Source organism: Ambystoma mexicanum, chromosome 3p, assembly GCF_040938575.1.
Source record: "Ambystoma mexicanum isolate Mex_15411 chromosome 3p, UKY_AmexF1_1, whole genome shotgun sequence".
NCBI lineage: Eukaryota > Metazoa > Chordata > Amphibia > Caudata > Ambystomatidae > Ambystoma > Ambystoma mexicanum.
In genome coordinates, this window is record NC_090925.1 from 848,680,985 (window position 1) to 848,701,880 (window position 20,896).

Below are 20,896 nucleotides of genomic sequence, written 5' to 3' on the forward strand. Positions count from 1 at the left end.
GGTTTCTAAGCGCGAACCCGGGGATCGAACCTGTGTCGTCTTGTTTCCCAGGCGAGCACGTTGCCCCTGAGATATCCTCCCAAGACAAAGGCCCTGGGAACGTGATTTAAGGTCCTTGGCACGCGACAACAGCACAGCACGCTTCCATCGCACACACAAGCACGTCAGAGGAAACCGCATTGCAAGCTTCGACCAGGCAGAGCAGGCATTGTCTGGTTAGCAGAGGCGCGAGCTTCTCTCGCTCAGGGCAGGGGAATGGCACCAACAGCGACACAGCGGACTTCCTGCCCTCCCTGAAAAGCCAGACCATGAGAAACAGCAGCGGGCACAACTGCTGTGCCATGGGCAGTGCAATCAATCTGCCCACCCACAGAACTGGACCAGCACACCCCCAGCCCACCTGGCCTCCCACACCTGCACAGAATAGATGCAGTGACCGCGTGGCTGCTGGTACAGGACAACAGCAGCAGGTATAGAAGATCAGGCAGCATTGCTCAGGAACCCCCCCTCTCTGCACACCCACACATACACAGAACAAGTACTAAAGGGCCAGTGCAAGCAGCGGCCACGCAAAGAGGGTTTACTGTGATTTTATTGCTGAAATAACAGTGACGTATGATTATTACAAAGGGCAATAGATGTTTCAAGAAAAAATATCAATGTGCCTCTTACATTGCGGATTGTATTTTTTTTTCGAGGGGACACCCCCTCGCCCCCACCTAACCTCTCCTAAACTCTCCTTGCCTCCCTCCCCTTTATCCAAATTTTAACGTAAAACTTTTTTTTACACCCAAAACACACCCATATGATTATACTTTCTTGCCTTTATTCAGATATTTTTTCTGCTGGTCTGTATTTTTTACCGACTCTAATAATTCTAGCAATATTTCTTCATCTTTGTAAATTTCGTCGTTATTATTTCCTGCAATATTATCACTACATGCTGCAAAAAGTGCGGGTGGGACATGGGCAGCACTGGTGCAAGGGACCTCCCCCAGCCCCCGCCCCCCCAAGACAGACAAAGCAGGGACAGGTCAAAGCTCACTTCCCTCGCTCACATACAGAAGGAGAGAAGCTCCGGCTTGTGAATGGCCAGCGCTATCTTTAACCTTTCACCTTTTTGCTGTTTCCGCAGGATGCTCCTCTTGTTTGCGTGCCTCTTCCTGGCAGAGTCTGTCTTCGCTGCTAACAGTAAGTACGAAAATGGCTAATGAAAGATGGCGCGTGCTCTTCCGCCCACAGGTTCAATGATCACATTCATACGCAGGGTCGGACTGGGCCATACGATTGTCTCGGGCACCAATGAAAAAGTGTCCCACAGTTGAAATTACAATTCCATCCGTTTGTGACAGACTGATTGAGTAGTACTCCAGGGGGAGGTTTTTGATCAAATCTAATGTAAATTGTGCATGATAACACTGGTCAAACTCATCAAACTGGCCCACATTAGCCAGAAAAGTGGGCCAATACGACCAGAAAAACTGGCCCACACTAGCATTTTGTGTTTTTGTTTCGGCCATGGGCCTATTGCCCTATAGGCCAGTCCGACCCTGGGCATACGCCACTGTAATGTGCCATCCACACCATCGCTCTAGGAATAGTTCGCAATAGTGTGCAAAGCCACAGTAGTACAGCAGGAATACTGCACGTCAGGACGCATAACCCATCGTAGGAATATTGAAATACTGCACATTTTAGAAGGAATACTGTTCTGTAGTGTGATTCACCGCAGGGTTATTATATGCAAACTGCTATTGTATGCCAAGCATGCAACAAAGACATACAAATACGCAGTGGTCGAAGTGCATAAAAAGAAGTAGTGGAACTATGTTCCCTGCTGGGCTGCCCCGCTCCTCAAAAACCCCATTGCCACAACCCCTGCCACACACAATACAAACTCCCAAATAAAAGGCCCAGCTTTTTAAGGGAACGTTCAGTGCAGTGAAGTGCAGGTTTAAACTGCTTCCTACACCTTTATTTTAAAAAGAAAACATTCCAGAATGGTTTATTTTTAAAATAAAAGTATAGGAACCTAATTAAAAAAAGTAGAGGAGCACTGCTCCCAATCGTTCCCACCGACTTAGATCACTATACATACACATCAAATCCAGAGCATTACCATGGGAATACTGTAGTATAAATTATGCAAAATCCTGAGCATTCCCATTGGAACACTGTAATTAATCTTTTATAACGTGTGTAATGCCGGAGACCAGTCTCTAAGCAGGGCACCGGGATGCAAACCTGTGTTGCTCTGCGTTGTCTTGCTTCCAGGACAAATGCATTGCCCATGAGCTATCCTCCCGGTCCAAGTAGGCCAATCCCATGGGAATAATGCAGTATCCCATGACAAATCCAGAGCAATACCAGGGGAATACTGCAGTATTGCATGCCAAATCCAGAGCAATACCATGGGAATACTGCAGTATCGCATGCCAAATCCAGAGCAATACCATGGGAATACTGCAGTATTGCATGCCAAATCCAGAGCAATACCATGGGAATACTGCAGTATTGCATGCCAAATCCAGAGCAATACCATGGGAATGCTGCAGTATTGCGTGCTAAATCCAGAGCAATACCAGGGGAATGCTGCAGTATTGCGTGCCAAATCCAGAGCAATACCATGGGAATACTGCAGTATCACGTGCCAAATCCATAGCATTACCATGGGAATATTGCAGTATCGCGTGCCAAATCCAGAGCATTACCGGGCAAATGCTACAGTATTACGTGCCAAATTTAGAGCAATACCATGGGAATACTGCAGTATCACGTGCCAAATCCAGAGCAATACCATGGGAATACTGCAGTATCACGTGCCAAATCCAGAGCAATACCATGGGAATATTGCAGTGCCGAATGGCAAATTGAGAACATTACAATAGGACTATAAAGTTTGCCAAATATAGAGCATTAGCATGGGAATACTGCAGTGTCGTGCGCCAAATACAGAGCATTTCCATGAGAATACTATAGTGTAGTCTGCCAAATACAGAGCTTTACCCTGCAAATGCAATGTAATATGCCAAATCCAGAGCATTTCCAAGAAATACTATAGTGTAGCTGCCAAGTGAAAAGTATTAGCCTGAGAATACTGCAGATTAGCATTCCCAATTCAGAATTGTACAATGGGAATACTGTGGTGTGGCATGCCAAATCCAGAACATTATTTTGGGAATACCGTAGTATAAAGTATGTCAAATCCAGAGCATTACCAGGGGGATATTGTAGTGTAGTGTATCAAATCCAGAGGACTACCATTGAATACTATAGTGGAGCCTGCCAAATATAGAGCAATGCCATGGGAATACAGCAGTGCACTGTGTTGTATCCAGAGGATTACCATGGGAATACTGCAGTGTAGCTTGACAAATCCAGAGCATTACCACCATGGCAATACTGCAGTGTAGTGTTCCAAATACAGAGCATTACCACTGGATTACTGCATAGCCTGCCAAACCCATAGGATTACCATAGGAATACTGTTGTGTAGCATGTCAAATCCAGAGAATTACCAAAGGAATACTACAGCGTAGCTTGACAAATCCAGAGCATTAACTTGGGACTACTGCAGTGTAGTGTTCCAAATACAGAGCATTACCATTGGAATACTGTAGTATAGTGTTCCAAGTGTTCCAAGAGCTTGCTAGAAAAGGCCCTATTGGTCGCCCAAATGGTGGCTTAATAATTAGTGCTAAAAATAATTTTAAATCCTCTAGAATTTAATTTCTAGACCAATACCATGGGAATTCTACAGTGTAGAAGTCAAATCCAGAGGACTACCATGGGAAAACTGCTTAGCCTGCCAAACCCAGGCCATTAAAATGGGAATACTGCAGTGTAGCCTGCCAAATATAGAGCAAAGCCATGGGAAGAGAACAGTGCAGTGTGTGAAATCCAGAGCATTACCATTAGATTACTGCAGTGTAGCATGCCAAATATAGAGCATTGTCATTGGATTACTCTAGTGAAGGGCGCTACACACAGAGTTTTACCATGGGAATACTGCAGTGTAGCTTGAAAATCCACAGCATTACCATGGGAATACTGCAGTGTAGCCTGCCAAATATAGAGCAATGCCATGGGAAGAGAACAGTGCAGTGTGTGAAATCCAGAGCATTACATTACCATGGGAATACTGCAGTGTAGCGTAACAGATCCAGAGTATTACCATGGGAATACTGCAGTGTAGCGTAACAGATCCAGTGTATTACCATGGCAATACTGCAGTGTAGTGTGCCAAATTCAGATAATTACTGTGGGAATAGCAGCTTCTTGTGCCAGAGCTGCATTTTTCTCCCCCGCACCTTAAGTCACTAAACATGACCTTAATTTTCACTAAAAGTTCGACGAAATTGATTCCCCAAAAATTGGTGTGCGCACTATTGAAAATTGTATTGTGTACTGTTCCAAATTCAGATAATTGCTGTGGGAATACTGAAGTGTAGTTCGACAATTCCAGAGCATTACCATGGTAATACTGCAAGGTAGTGTGTCCGATCCAGAGGATTACCCTGGGAATACTGTAGTGTAGCGTTTCAAATACAGAGTATTACCATGGGCATACTGCAGTGTAGTGTTGCAAAACCCAAAGCATTACCATGTGAATACTACAGTGCAGTGTGACATACCCATAGCATTACCATGTGAATACTACAGTGCAGTGTGACATACCCAAAGCGTTACCATGTGAATACTACAGTGCAGTGTGGCATACCCAAAGCGTTACCATGGGAATACTACAGTGCAGTGTGACATACCCAAAGCGTTCCCATGGGAATACTGTAGTGTAGCCTGCCAAATACAGTGCATTGCCATTGTATTACTCTAGTAAAGGGTGCAAATCACAGAGCTTTACCATGGGAATACTGCAGTGTAGTGTGCCAAATCCAAAGCATTGCCATGGGAATACTGCAGCATAGCTTGCCAAACCCAAAACATTACTATTTGAATACTGTAACAGTCTGCCAAATACAGAGTATGGTCAAGAGAATACTGCAGTGTATAAACAAAACTGGCAGCATTACATTAGGAATACTGTGTAGCCTGTCAAAAACAGAGCATTACCAAGGGAATATTTCAGTGTAGTTTGACAGATCCAGAGCATTACTAAGGTAATACTGCTGTGTTTCGTCTAAAACCCAGAGAATTACCAAGCGAATACTGCAGTGTAGCGTAACAAATCCAGAGTACTGCCATGGGAATACTACGGTGTAGCATGCCAAATTCAAAGCATTACCATGGGAATACTGCATAGCATGCCGAACCAACAGCATTATCATGGGACTACTGTAGTGTAGCGTGACAAATCCAGAGTATTACCAGGGGAATACTGCAGTGTTGTGTTCCAAATACAGAGTATTACCATGGGAATACTGCAGTGTTGTGTTCCAAATCCAGAGTATTACCATGGGAACACTGCAGTGTTGTGTTCCAAATCCAGAGCATTTGAATCCCAACGTCTTGATGTATAAGTGCCTTACACATGTCCAATAAATAAATAAATAAATAAATCCTGGGAATACTGCAGTGTAATGTTCTAAATGCAGAGCATTAGCACTGGAATACTGTAGAATAGTGTTCCAAGTGTTTCAAGAGCTTGCTAGAAAAGGCCCTATTGGTCGCCCAAGTGGAGTCTTCATAATTGGTGTTAAAAATAATTTGAAGTCCTTTAGAATTGAATTTCTAGAGGGAGCAGGACATTTCCTGGCGGTGGAAGTGCAGATCGATTCCGAAACGGCGCCTAGGCGATTGCTAGTGATCAACGTGTGTGACCCTCCTGGGGCTTTGTTTACAGAGGGGATTTTTGATTGAAACACTGACATGGTGGATTGGTGGATCAACCAATAGGATTTTACTGGGAGGGGGGGACTTAAATGCAAGGTGTGCGGATAAGAAAATTCAAGTGATCTCTAAAAATGAGGTTGGAAAGAGTCAGCTGGTTCAGAAGGTTTCAAACAGTCAGGGAAGATATTGGTTGGAGTATTTGAATGCTTGGGAACTTTTGATGCTAAACGGCCGAACTAAAGGTGACTGTCCAGGATGGTATACATGGAAAAGTGTTACACATAAGGCCACCTCAGATTATTTCTTTGGAAGCAACGACCTTATACAGCAAGTTGGAGGGCTAGACGTACAAGCCGATGAATATAGTGATCGTGCCGCACTATCGATCGTGCTCCAATTTGAACACTTTGGGCAGAAGCCCCTTCAAGTGGGTGATGTTGATGTAAATCATTCAGGAAACCGTGCACACTGGTCTCGAGAGAATATAACAAGGATGTTGAAGTTTGTTTCACCGGTGGATCATTCTCGCCTAACTTTTCCTCAGGGGCTGACCGTTAAGGAAATTGAGAGCTGGTTCAACGGCTTGACTGCCAGAGTGGGGGTTTGTAAAGGCCATTATGTTATTCCAGATACTAAAGACAATGGGAGAGCCTTAGATAAGAATATAAGGGATGCCAAATGCTGTATGCGCAAGGAAATCAGGAATACAAACAATAAGAGACTCCCCCAACTTCATTCAGTAGCGAATATCAAAAAAATAAGGAACACATATTGCCGCTGGGTCAAGTGGTAGAAGTACTCGGTTAAAAATGCCCCACGGCAGAGGACGATCGCAGTATCGAGAAACGGCAACATTAGAACTATGTGGCAGATACTGGATACCGCAGAGGGCACTTAGAGTAAATTAGTGGGCAATTCAATTAGTGAGGAATCTTGGAAGCATTTTATCTTAGAGAGTATGAATATTAAAGATTGCGGGTATCCTGCTAACGATAAAGGGGCAGATGTTTATTTATTTATTTATTGAGCATTTATTTACAGTGCACAAAACCCCTGAGGCACCTAGGCGCTAGTTACAGTGAGTGCTTGATACAAAGAATATGCAGAACATGCATATTGGTAAAGCCTCTCATGTTACAGGGAGCTACATCAGGCATGCAGCATGCATACATAGGGCATGGTTGGTGCAATTATACAGACTGGTCCCTATCTATTGAAAGGGAAAGTGTCCATGAGGTTATTCAGAAATTAAAAAGCTCCAGGGCACCACACCCAGGTGGGCTTGCTAATGTTGTGCTTGAAAGTGATCCTGTGGTGTGGTGCCAGATTTTGGAAGTATTGTATAGCAAAGTTTGTGCACAACAATTATAGTCTTGGCGTCAATCCATTTTAATTCCTGTATCCAAAAAAGACCCCCGCACATCACCTTCAAATTATAGGCTCTGGTCTATGTTGGATGTTGCAGGCCTCCTTTGTGTTAGGAGAATTGCAGCAATGGGCTGACAGGCATCATGTTTTCAACACCTTTCAGACAGTTGTTCGACTAGGCTTAGCTTCTTCCCACAATAGAAGATTGACCGATAGGTTGACTGTCAAGGCCAGACACGGCGGGAATCCTGTATTATATGTTGGATATGTAGACTTGCCGTCTGCATTGGATAGTGTCAATCAAAGATTATCCTGGGAAAAAAATGGGCTGTCCGATGGATTTATTGCATATTGTTACACATTTGCGAGGAGATACACAGGTTCAGGTAAGGCTAACTAGTGAAGGACAGACCACTACCTTATTGCAAAGGAACATAGGAGTCAAGCAGGGCTGTGTGTTGGCGCCTTTATTATTTAATTTTTATCTCGATGACCTACCCGCTAGACTGTGTGCAGTGGAAAATTGCCCTCAAAGAATAGGTGGTGAACCCATAGTTTGTATGTCCTTTATTTGACCATAATACTTGGGAATGTCAAGGACAGTAAACGAATTATGGTTGCATGCATGGGAAGATAATTTAACGATAAAAATGGATAAGACTAGGGCCATGCAGTTTGCGTACACGAGGACCAAAAGACCTGTGTTGGTTTCAATGGCAGGCATCCTTGAGTAGGTCGATATTTATTCATACTTCGGTATTGCGATTAGTAAGAGGGTGGACTATGCTGAGCTAGTGGAAATAAAGAATAGGAATGCACCCCTCCTCAGTGCGCTTTTTGATCATTTTGCAAAGCGTTCTGCTGGTTTTACTCTTGCTAGCATCCTCTCTCTGTAATAAGCCGATTTCCTGTTCTGCCATATTGTATGGTCTTGAGGCCCTGACATTGAGGGATTTCAAATGGTTAACCATATTAGAGGGGCCATCTTGTCGTAAAATCTTGAATATCCCCTCGTCTGTTTCTATGGAATATCTCAGATTGGAGTTGGGTCTGATTTCTCTCCCAGGCCTGGCTTATAAAGGCGAGGGGCACTGTATATTAAGGCCTCTCTTTCTCCAAAATGCCAGTTGTTGTCTATGATTGGTGCACATTTTAATTCTGCGACCTTTGTTAAATGCCATGCTTATGAGGCGCTGAACAAAGCATTATTTGAGCAAGTAGAGTGGGCCCTGACAGGTGACAGTGGGGATAATTATTTCCAACCATAGCACCGTGGTAAGGGCTGCTGACCAATCAGGAGACTCGGAATGTGGGCTGTACTGTATGGTACAAGCCCGTTTTCCGAGCTGCATGGTTAGCCAACACCCCCTTCCCCACTCACCTTAGCACCCGTGTAGTTTGCCACACGGGTGCTCATTTTGTCTCTTTTATTTAACTAAAACAAAAAGAAACTTACCCTTTTCTCGTGGCCCGGCACCGACCAGTGCAGGTGTCCTCTGAAGTCCGTTTTCAGGTTGATGACGTTACAGTCATCAACATTGAAAACGGACTTAGCTGACAAGCATCACTGCACAGAGCCTGGCCGCGAGATAAATATAAGTTTCTTTGTTTTTCTTTCAGAAAAAGAAATACACCATTAGCACCTGTGTAGGGAACAACACGGGTGATAATGGTGATATGCACAATGGCAGCCGGTCGACCGCTGTCCTCGTTGAGGGACGCTTGCTTCGCTCAGACCATTAACTCTTCTCTCGGTCCCTTAACTTGGGCGGCGGGCCGTTACCGACAGTGTCGGCCTGCAGACTCAGGGCATATCGCCTCAGAACAAAGCTTTTGACAAAAAGGTTGATGTGTGGGATTGGAAATTGAATTAAACCCAATTAAAGACACTGGGACTCATTACGAGGCACGGCTGCCGCTGGTATCCATTTTTTGCTGGCACCCGCGAATGGGGCAATTACTATGTCATGCCGAGTTTGGCGGACCCGGTAATTGCCCATTCACGGGGCCGGTAATAAGGGACTCCCCATTCCCATTCGGCTCCATAGGGTGCTACCATCCTGTTCTGCTCGTGGGTGCTGGTACGGCCACCAGGTCAGACCTGGTGGCTGCAAGGGCACCCGCGAGCAGAACTGCTAGTATGGCGGTACGGTAGCAACTGTGGTGGTAGCGATACTGTCACCGTTGTTGCCTTACCGCCATACTTGTAATGAGGCCCACTGACTTCTTATCAAGAGTTTCACCTGGTGGTACACAAATTTAAGGCCACACAATCATAGCTGCCCTAATCCTGCTGTTCGTAAATTTATTTTAATGCTTCGTACAAACCAATGACCTGTTTTAACCGTGTGTGTCCCTAGGAGGAAGCTTCCCCTTGATAAAAGATACTGTCCTATGTGCAAGCTGAACCATGCACTAGAAACGGCCAAACATGGGAGGACAGGGCGCCGTATTTTGGGACGTATTTATATGCGCAATTTAGAAACATGTATTATACACTATGGCCCTCATTACGATACCAGCGCTAAAGCAATGACTCTATTAGCACCATGGTTGGTGCCGGTATCGTAACGTGTCCGCCATGGTGAAATGGGGAAATACCGCCCCATTCCAAGGTTGGCGGGCGGTATTTCCCCATTTCCCCATGGCCCTTCCTCATTCCCATTTTTGACCCATACGGCTCAATGGGAATGGCAAAGGCGCTAAGTACGGTACCGCAAATTGCGGTAGCATACTTACCGCGAGGGTCCCGTTGCGGGTCCCTACTTTAACGGCTGGTCTAGACCAGCCGTTGAGGTCGGGTCCCGCAAAGGGACTTCGTAACTAGGCGCTAATAGGTTAACGGCGCCGCAGCCTTTTACGGCGCTGTTAACCCATTAGCGCCAGGGTCGTAATGAGGCCCTATGACATGATCAAAAGTCAGGATTCGTGGGCCTTTTGTCTTAACTCCCTGCGCATTGCACTCATCGTATTTGGTTGAGCATTGCAACATTATTGCAAATATGAATTGTGATATAATTTGATGATTTCGAGCTTACATTTTAGAAATGTACAATTTTTGGAAACAGATAATTTTAGACTGTTTTAAGGATCGATTAGTCTGGTCTTTTAGTGCGTGGTCTGAATATGAGTTACATTGTTTGGATAATTTTAGACGGTTTTAAGGATCGATTAGTCTGGTCTTTTAGTGCGTGGTCTGAATATGAGTTACATTGTTTGGATAATTTTAGACTGTTTTAAGGATCGATTAGTCTGGTCTTTTAGTGCGTGGTCTGAATATGAGTTACATTGTTTGGATAATTTTAGACTGTTTTAAGGATCGATTAGTCTGGTCTTTTAGTGCGTGGTCTGAATATGAGTTACATTGTTTGGATGGCAATTTGAATATGTATTTTGCTTTCATTTTTTGTATGGATTATTTGTGAAAGTTCTTTAAACTATAGACAGTAAAGATTATAGTAATAATAATAGTGTGCCAAACGGATGCGTAGCGTGATAAATCAAGAGGGTTACCATGGCGACACTGCAGTGTACCGTGCCAAATCCAGAGCTTGCCAAGGGACTATTGCAGTGCAGCTTGATAAATTCAGAGCATTACCATGCTAACACTGCAGTGTGCCACATTCAGAGCATTACCATGCTAACACTGCAGTGTGCCACATTCAGAGCATTACCATGCTAACACTGCAGTGTCGTGTGCCACATTCAGAGCATTACCATGCTAACACTGCAGTGTCGTGTGCCACATTCAGAGCATTACCATGCTAACACTGCAGTGTCGTGTGCCACATTCAGAGCATTACCATGCTAACACTGCAGTGTGCCACATTCAGAGCCTTACCATGCTAACACTTCAGTGTCGTGTGCCACATTCAGAGCATTACCATGCTAACACTGCAGTGTCGTGTCCCACATTCAGAGCATTACCATGCTACCTCTGCAGTGTCGTGTGCCACATTCAGAGCATTACCATGGTAACACTTCAGTGTCGTGTGCCACATTCAGAGCATTACCATGCTAACACTGCAGTGTGCCACATTCAGAGCATTACCATGCTAACACTGGAGTGTGCCACATTCAGAGCATTACCATGCTAACACTGCAGTGTGCCACATTCAGAGCCTTACCATGCTAACACTTCAGTGTCGTGTGCCACATTCAGAGCATTACCATGCTAACACTGCAGTGTCGTGTCCCACATTCAGAGCATTACCATGCTAACACTGCAGTGTCGTGTGCCACATTCAGAGCATTACCATGCTAACACTGCAGTGTCGTGTGCCACATTCAGAGCATTACCATGCTAACACTGCAGTGTGCCACATTCAGAGCCTTACCATGCTAACACTTCAGTGTCGTGTGCCACATTCAGAGCATTACCATGCTAACACTGCAGTGTCGTGTGCCACATTCAGAGCATTACCATGCTAACACTGCAGTGTCGTGTCCCACATTCAGAGCATTACCATGCTAACACTGCAGTGTCGTGTGCCACATTCAGAGCATTACCATGCTAACACTGCAGTGTCGTGTGCCACATTCAGAGCATTACCATGCTACCTCTGCAGTGTCGTGTGCCACATTCAGAGCATTACCATGCTAACACTGGAGTGTGCCACATTCAGAGCTTTACCATGCTAACACTGCAGTGTGCCACATTCAGAGCCTTACCATGCTAACACTTCAGTGTAGTGTGCCACATTCAGAGCATTACCATGCTAACACTGCAGTGTGCCACATTCAGAGCATTACCATGCTAACACTGCAGTGTGCCACATTCAGAGCCTTACCATGCTAACACTTCAGTGTCGTGTGCCACATTCAGAGCATTACCATGCTAACACTGCAGTGTGCCACATTCAGAGCATTACCATGCTAACACTGCAGTGTGCCACATTCAGAGCATTACCATGCTACCTCTGCAGTGTCGTGTGCCACATTCAGAGCATTACCATGCTAACACTGCAGTGTGCCACATTCAGAGCATTACCATGCTAACACTGCAGTGTGCCACATTCAGAGCATTACCATGCTACCTCTGCAGTGTCGTGTGCCACATTCAGAGCATTACCATGCTAACACTGGAGTGTGCCACATTCAGAGCTTTACCATGCTAACACTGCAGTGTGCCACATTCAGAGCCTTACCATGCTAACACTTCAGTGTAGTGTGCCACATTCAGAGCATTACCATGCTAACACTGCAGTGTGCCACATTCAGAGCATTACCATGCTAACACTGCAGTGTGCCACATTCAGAGCCTTACCATGCTAACACTTCAGTGTCGTGTGCCACATTCAGAGCATTACCATGCTAACACTGCAGTGTGCCACATTCAGAGCATTACCATGCTAACACTGCAGTGTGCCACATTCAGAGCATTACCATGCTACCTCTGCAGTGTCGTGTGCCACATTCAGAGCATTACCATGCTAACACTGCAGTGTGCCACATTCAGAGCATTACCATGCTACCTCTGCAGTGTCGTGTGCCACATTCAGAGCATTACCATGCTAACACTGGAGTGTGGCACATTCAGAGCTTTACCATGCTAACACTGCAGTGTGCCACATTCAGAGCCTTACCATGCTAACACTTCAGTGTAGTGTGCCACATTCAGAGCATTACCATGCTAACACTGCAGTGTGCCACATTCAGAGCATTACCATGCTAACACTGCAGTGTGCCACATTCAGAGCCTTACCATGCTAACACTTCAGTGTCGTGTGCCACATTCAGAGCATTACCATGCTAACACTGCAGTGTGCCACATTCAGAGCATTACCATGCTAACACTGCAGTGTGCCACATTCAGAGCATTACCATGCTACCTCTGCAGTGTCGTGTGCCACATTCAGAGCATTACCATGCTAACACTGCAGTGTGCCACATTCAGAGCATTACCATGCTACCTCTGCAGTGTCGTGTGCCACATTCAGAGCATTACCATGCTAACACTGGAGTGTGCCACATTCAGAGCTTTACCATGCTAACACTGCAGTGTGCCACATTCAGAGCCTTACCATGCTAACACTTCAGTGTAGTGTGCCACATTCAGAGCATTACCATGCTAACACTGCAGTGTGCCACATTCAGAGCATTACCATGCTAACACTGCAGTGTAGTGTGCCACATTCAGAGCATTACCATGCTAACACTGCAGTGTGCCACATTCAGAGCATTACCATGCTAACACTGCAGTGTCGTGTGCCACATTCAGAGCATTACCATGCTAACACTGCAGTGTCGTGTGCCACATTCAGAGCATTACCATGCTAACACTGCAGTGTCGTGTGCCACATTCAGAGCATTACCATGCTAACACTGCAGTGTGCCACATTCAGAGCATTACCATGCTACCTCTGCAGTGTCGTGTGCCACATTCAGAGCATTACCATGCTAACACTGGAGTGTGCCACATTCAGAGCTTTACCATGCTAACACTGCAGTGTGCCACATTCAGAGCCTTACCATGCTAACACTTCAGTGTAGTGTGCCACATTCAGAGCATTACCATGCTAACACTGCAGTGTCGTGTGCCACATTCAGAGCATTACCATGCTAACACTGCAGTGTCGTGTGCCACATTCAGAGCATTACCATGCTACCTCTGCAGTGTCGTGTGCCACATTCAGAGCATTACCATGCTAACACTGGAGTGTGCCACATTCAGAGCTTTACCATGCTAACACTGCAGTGTGCCACATTCAGAGCCTTACCATGCTAACACTTCAGTGTAGTGTGCCACATTCAGAGCATTACCATGCTAACACTGCAGTGTGCCACATTCAGAGCATTACCATGCTAACACTGCAGTGTCGTGTGCCACATTCAGAGCATTACCATGCTAACACTGCAGTGTCGTGTGCCACATTCAGAGCATTACCATGCTAACACTGCAGTGTGCCACATTCAGAGCATTACCATGCTACCTCTGCAGTGTCGTGTGCCACATTCAGAGCATTACCATGCTAACACTGGAGTGTGCCACATTCAGAGCTTTACCATGCTAACACTGCAGTGTGCCACATTCAGAGCCTTACCATGCTAACACTTCAGTGTAGTGTGCCACATTCAGAGCATTACCATGCTAACACTGCAGTGTGCCACATTCAGAGCATTACCATGCTAACACTGCAGTGTCGTGTGCCACATTCAGAGCATTACCATGCTAACACTGCAGTGTCGTGTGCCACATTCAGAGCATTACCATGCTACCTCTGCAGTGTCGTGTGCCACATTCAGAGCATTACCATGCTAACACTGGAGTGTGCCACATTCAGAGCTTTACCATGCTAACACTGCAGTGTGCCACATTCAGAGCCTTACCATGCTAACACTTCAGTGTAGTGTGCCACATTCAGAGCATTACCATGCTAACACTGCAGTGTGCCACATTCAGAGCATTACCATGCTAACACTGCAGTGTCGTGTGCCACATTCAGAGCATTACCATGCTAACACTGCAGTGTCGTGTGCCACATTCAGAGCATTACCATGCTAACACTGCAGTGTGCCACATTCAGAGCATTACCATGCTACCTCTGCAGTGTCGTGTGCCACATTCAGAGCATTACCATGCTAACACTGGAGTGTGCCACATTCAGAGCTTTACCATGCTAACACTGCAGTGTGCCACATTCAGAGCCTTACCATGCTAACACTTCAGTGTAGTGTGCCACATTCAGAGCATTACCATGCTAACACTGCAGTGTGCCACATTCAGAGCATTACCATGCTAACACTGCAGTGTCGTGTGCCACATTCAGAGCATTACCATGCTAACACTGCAGTGTCGTGTGCCACATTCAGAGCATTACCATGCTAACACTGCAGTGTGCCACATTCAGAGCATTACCATGCTACCTCTGCAGTGTCGTGTGCCACATTCAGAGCATTACCATGCTAACACTGGAGTGTGCCACATTCAGAGCTTTACCATGCTAACACTGCAGTGTGCCACATTCAGAGCCTTACCATGCTAACACTTCAGTGTAGTGTGCCACATTCAGAGCATTACCATGCTAACACTGCAGTGTGCCACATTCAGAGCATTACCATGCTAACACTGCAGTGTCGTGTGCCACATTCAGAGCATTACCATGCTAACACTGCAGTGTCGTGTGCCACATTCAGAGCATTACCATGCTAACACTGCAGTGTGCCACATTCAGAGCATTACCATGCTACCTCTGCAGTGTCGTGTGCCACATTCAGAGCATTACCATGCTAACACTGGAGTGTGCCACATTCAGAGCTTTACCATGCTAACACTGCAGTGTGCCACATTCAGAGCCTTACCATGCTAACACTTCAGTGTAGTGTGCCACATTCAGAGCATTACCATGCTAACACTGCAGTGTGCCACATTCAGAGCATTACCATGCTAACACTGCAGTGTCGTGTGCCACATTCAGAGCATTACCATGCTAACACTGCAGTGTCGTGTGCCACATTCAGAGCATTACCATGCTAACACTGCAGTGTCGTGTGCCACATTCAGAGCATTACCATGCTAACACTGCAGTGTAGCGTGCCACATTCAGAGCATTACCATTGCCATACAGCAGTGTAGCTTGACAAATCTAGTGATTCAGAGCATTACCATGCTAACACTGCAGTGTAGCATAATAGATCCAGAGCATTACCATGGTAACACTGCAGTGTAGTGTGCCACATTCAGAGTATTACCATGCTAACACTGCAGTGTCGCGTGCCACATTCAGAGCATTACCATGCTAACACTGCAGTGTAGCGTGCCACATTCAGAGCATTACCATTGCCATACAGCAGTGTAGCTTGACAAATCTAGTGATTCAGAGCATTACCATGCTAACACTGCAGTTTAGCATAATAGATCCAGAGCATTACCATGGTAACACTGCAGTGTAGTGTGCCACATTCAGAGCATTACCATGCTAACACTGCAGTGTAGTGTGCCACATTCAGAACATTACCATTGGCATACAACAGTGTAGCTTGACAAATCTAGTGATTCAGAGCACACTGCAGTCTAGTGTGCCACATTCAGAGCATTACCATTGGCATACAGCACACTGCAGTGTAGTGTGCCACCTTCAGAGCATTACCATTGGCATACAGCAGTGTAGCTTGACAAATCTAGTGATTCAGAGCATTACCATGCTAACACTGCAGTTTAGCATAATAGATCCAGAGCATTACCATGGTAACACTGCAGTGTAGTGTGCCACATTCAGAGCATTACCATGCTAACGCTGCAGTGTCGTGTGCCACATTCAGAGCATTACCATGCTAACACTGCAGTGTCGTGTGCCACATTCAGAGCATTACCATGCTAACACTGCAGTGTCGTGTGCCACATTCAGAGCATTACCATGCTAACACTGCAGTGTCGTGTGCCACATTCAGAGCATTACCATGCTAACACTGCAGTGTCGCGTGCCACATTCAGAGCATTACCATTGCCATACAGCAGTGTAGCTTGACAAATCTAGTGATTCAGAGCATTACCATGCTAACACTGCAGTTTAGCATAATAGATCCAGAGCATTACCATGGTAACACTGCAGTGTAGTGTGCCACATTCAGAGCATTACCATGCTAACACTGCAGTGTAGTGTGCCACATTCAGAACATTACCATTGGCATACAACAGTGTAGCTTGACAAATCTAGTGATTCAGAGCACACTGCAGTCTAGTGTGCCACATTCAGAGCATTACCATTGGCATACAGCACACTGCAGTGTAGTGTGCCACCTTCAGAGCATTACCATTGGCATACAGCAGTGTAGCTTGACAAATCTAGTGATTCAGAGCATTACCATGCTAACACTGCAGTGTGCAACATTCAGAGCATTACCATGCTAACACTGCAGTGTGCCACATTCAGAGCATTACCATGCTAACACTGCAGTGTAGTGTGCCACATTCAGAGCATTACCATGCTAACACTGCAGTGTAGTGTGCCACATTCAGAACATTACCATTAGCATACAGCAGTGTAGCTTGACAAATCAAGTGATTCAGAGCGATTCAGAGCATTACCTTGCTAACACTTCAGTGTAGTGTGCCACATTCAGAGCATTACCATGCTAACACTGGAGTGTGCCACATTCAGAGCATTACCATTGGCATACAGCAGTGTAGCTTGACAAATCTAGTGATTCAGAGCATTACCATGCTAACACTGCAGTGTAGCGTAATAGATCCAGAGCATTACCATGGTAACACTGCAGCCTAGCGTGTCAAATCCGGAGCATTGCCAAGGGAATACTGTAGTTTAGTGTGCCAAATTCAGAGCATTGCCATACGAATACTGCGGTGTAGTGTCCACATTCAGAGCATTACCACTGGAATGCTTCAGTGTAGCTTGACAAATCCAGGGGTTACCATGGCAACACTGCAGTATAATGTGTCAAATCCAGAGCTTGCCAAGGGAATACTATAGTGTAGTGTGCCACATTCAGAGCATTACCATGCTAACATTGCAGTGTCGTGTGCCACATTCAGAGCATTACCATGCTAACACTGCAGTGTCGTGTGCCACATTCAGAGCATTACCATGCTAACACTGCAGTGTCGTGTCCCACATTCAGAGCATTACCATGCTAACACTGCAGTGTAGTGTGCCACATTCAGAGCATTACCATGCTAACACTGCAGTGTAGTGTGCCACATTCAGAACATTACCATTAGCATACAGCAGTGTAGCTTGACAAATCAAGTGATTCAGAGCATTACCATACTAACACTGCAGTGTAGTGTGCCACATTCAGAGCATTACCATGGTAACACTGCAACCTAGCGTGTCAAATCCAGAGCATTGCCAAGGGAATACTGTAGTTTAGTGTGCCAAATTCAGAGCATTGCCATATGACTACTGCGGTGTAGTGTCCACATTCAGAGCATTACCACTGGAATGCTTCAGTGTAGCTTGACAAATCCAGAGGGTTACCATGGCAACACTGCAGTATAATGTGTCAAATCCAGAGCTTGCCAAGGGAATACTGTAGTGCAGTGTGCCAAATGCAGAGCATTACCATGGGAATACTGTCATGTAGCATGCCAAATAAAGAGTATTGCCATGTGACTACCGTGCAGTCGCCTGTGCGAGTCCTTGAGCATTGTCACAGGGCTACCTGTGTCCAGGGGCCGTTCCTGGGGATTCCGCTGTAATGTCAGTATATTCAGGAGCTGTTTCTCTTTCCAGTCCAGAGTCGCTTTTCCTCTTTTGCTGGGGAATATGGAGCTGGTGGCGGCACATCCTTCTCCTATTCTGGACCACATCTGAATGGACCAATCACAGCCCTGCGGATCCGAGAGAACCCCAGCCATATCCTTGGGTAAGTTTTAACTCTCAGCGTCCCAATGCATATTGCAGTCACATTCTTTACACACCCTCCCTGACCTTTTGATCTCCTCTTCATCCTTGTCATGTTTTGTGAATAGTTTTTTTAATACTGTGTCAGGCCCCACTATACTAGTCCAAGCACCTTGTCTGGATCGAAGCATATTGTGTCGCCGCCTGGGCTGTCCAGACCCTGGTCTACAGAGAAAGGCAAAAGGGGGGGGGGGGTCAAAGGACAGGAAGGGCGAAGGGGGAGCAGAGTTAAACAAACTTGATAGGTGTGTAAAGGTAAGATAGGGTGTGGGGCGTAGGGGTGGAGTTTGTGACAGTTTGCAAGTGTGAAACACCAATGGGGAGCGATGAAAGCCTGACGCTGATCAGGAAACAGACTAACCATATTGCCCCCAAGAACGAGCCTAGAACCTTCTGGGGCACTTGGTGGTACTTTAAGAGGTACTGAAGTTAATCAATAAGTGTTTGTACAAAGGGCTTGAGTTGATCTCCAGCGCATCTTTTCAGTATGGGAGATTGATTGCCAAAAAAGTGTTACTGTAACCTGCCAGACTGCACACTAAAAATCTGGGATTGGCCATCCGAAGTTACAGAGCCCAAACTGGTATTACTGGAAAAAACAACATAAGTGAGTTCTAATGTGGCAATGCCAGCATATGATATGATATGACATTTATAAGGCGCCTATACACAAGTGTTTCAAGGCGCGACGAGGCAAGGGAGGGGGAACAGAGGGAAGACAGACAACGATCTTACTAGGCCAGGTGACATTGAGATCGAGTTCAGTGGTGCAGCCAGCATGGACACATCCTCTTCCAGTGGCATTACTGGAATGATGGCAAAGTCAACAGGAGTGTGTTCCTACATGACCATACTGGCATTCACAGTACGGACACGTTATCACAAGTGACAATACTGGTATTATAGATGAGTGTGGTATTATGCGGGAGAACTAAAACACCTTGAGTCCCATAAGTTGAGTGGGGATTTCCTTGTTATGCTCGATCACACACACCCATTTGTGGGAAAGATTTCGGACCATCCATTGAAAGCACTCACTGCCCAGTACACCATGCCATTCTCTATCTTCCTTTATCCCTCCCCATTACATAATTATAATTGTTCTTTTATAACACTCTTAATACCAGCGAGGAGTTCCTAGGTGCGGGATCGGGATTCGAACCTGTGTTGTGCTGCTTTGTCTTGCTTCCAAGACAAACCCGTTGCCCCTGAGCTATCCTCCTCTTTCTTCCACTCCCTTTGCTTCCTTCTCCCCTTCCCACACCTCACAGAGCATCACTTATCAACTTTCTTTCTCTGTCTGCCTCTGTCCTTCCATCCCTAGTCTTTCTTCCTGTCCCCTTTGCTCTCTCTCTCTCTCTCTCTCTCTCTCTTTATCTCTCTCTCTCGCCCTCTCTTTCTTTCACACCCACCCACACACACCCACACCCACACAGACACACACGCCTTATTTCTCGCTCTGCTGGAATTCAATCCTTTCCCTGACAGGCTATTTTTTCATTCCTCCTCAGCATCCAGATAAAATATGGCGATGTATGGACTGAGTACTATGGTAACCCCGCTGGAACCCTCCTTGAAGTGCACCTGCAGCCTGGCGAGCACATCACCCAGGCTTCCGGCAAGTTTGCAGCCTATGTGAATGAGCTGACCTTCCTCACCAACAGGGGGCGCCTGTTCCGCTTCGGCCAGCCCTCTGGCACCAGTTTCAATGACTTCCCACTGGACCAGAATGGGATTCTGCGCTACGTCAGCGGCCGGTACTCTAGCGTCATCCACAGTATCGGCTTCCACTGGGACCGTAACCCCTTCGGAGGCTGCGTCCACTGTGCACAAGTGGAAGGCAAGGAGCCCAGCAACTGACCTGCAGTTTGGCCCACTTCAAAGCCGGAAGCTGCTTTCCTGCTAACTTCACAAGAAAAGTTTGATACTCATCACTGCCTCAATTGGCAAGAGCATGGAAGTGCAGGCCTCCCTTCACTGGCATCAGCTACAATGCATCAACATTCCAACCAATCTTATGCAGAGGGCAAGCAATGGCAAACCACTCAATAAAACTACTTTGCATAGCCCAACCATCTCAGTTTATCTGTTGTTTCTTGAAAAAAGGGGGAATGGTGGATCATTTGGAATAACTGTATTAATAGGGGAATTTAACTTAGATTTCAATGAACGGAGGGTGAGTCACTGGCCCAGTGATGCCTTGAAGAAACTGGGATTGTACATTATGGCCACTGATACCTCACACACCGAGGAATGTACTTCAAAATGATGTGCCTCAGTCTGATCCCCTTTCTTACACCCAGACCACTTCCCTAATGCGTTGAATTAAGGGGTATATGTGATTTTACCAAAGATAAAATGAGAGTGGTACATTT

The 20,896-nt window shown here is 45.9% G+C and overlaps 1 protein-coding gene across 1 annotated transcript; it reads left to right on the forward strand.

Annotated features, from left to right (window-relative positions):
* Positions 1 to 229: 229 nt before the first annotated feature.
* LOC138579627 (zymogen granule membrane protein 16-like) lies at positions 230 to 20,587 on the forward strand. Its single transcript, XM_069649883.1, has 4 exons — positions 230 to 470; positions 1,136 to 1,191; positions 18,351 to 18,483; positions 20,033 to 20,587. Exons 2-4 carry the CDS (start codon positions 1,137 to 1,139, stop codon positions 20,379 to 20,381), a joined length of 537 nt encoding a protein of 178 aa, XP_069505984.1. The 5' UTR covers positions 230 to 470; position 1,136; the 3' UTR covers positions 20,382 to 20,587.
* The last annotated feature ends 309 nt before the right edge of the window (positions 20,588 to 20,896 follow it).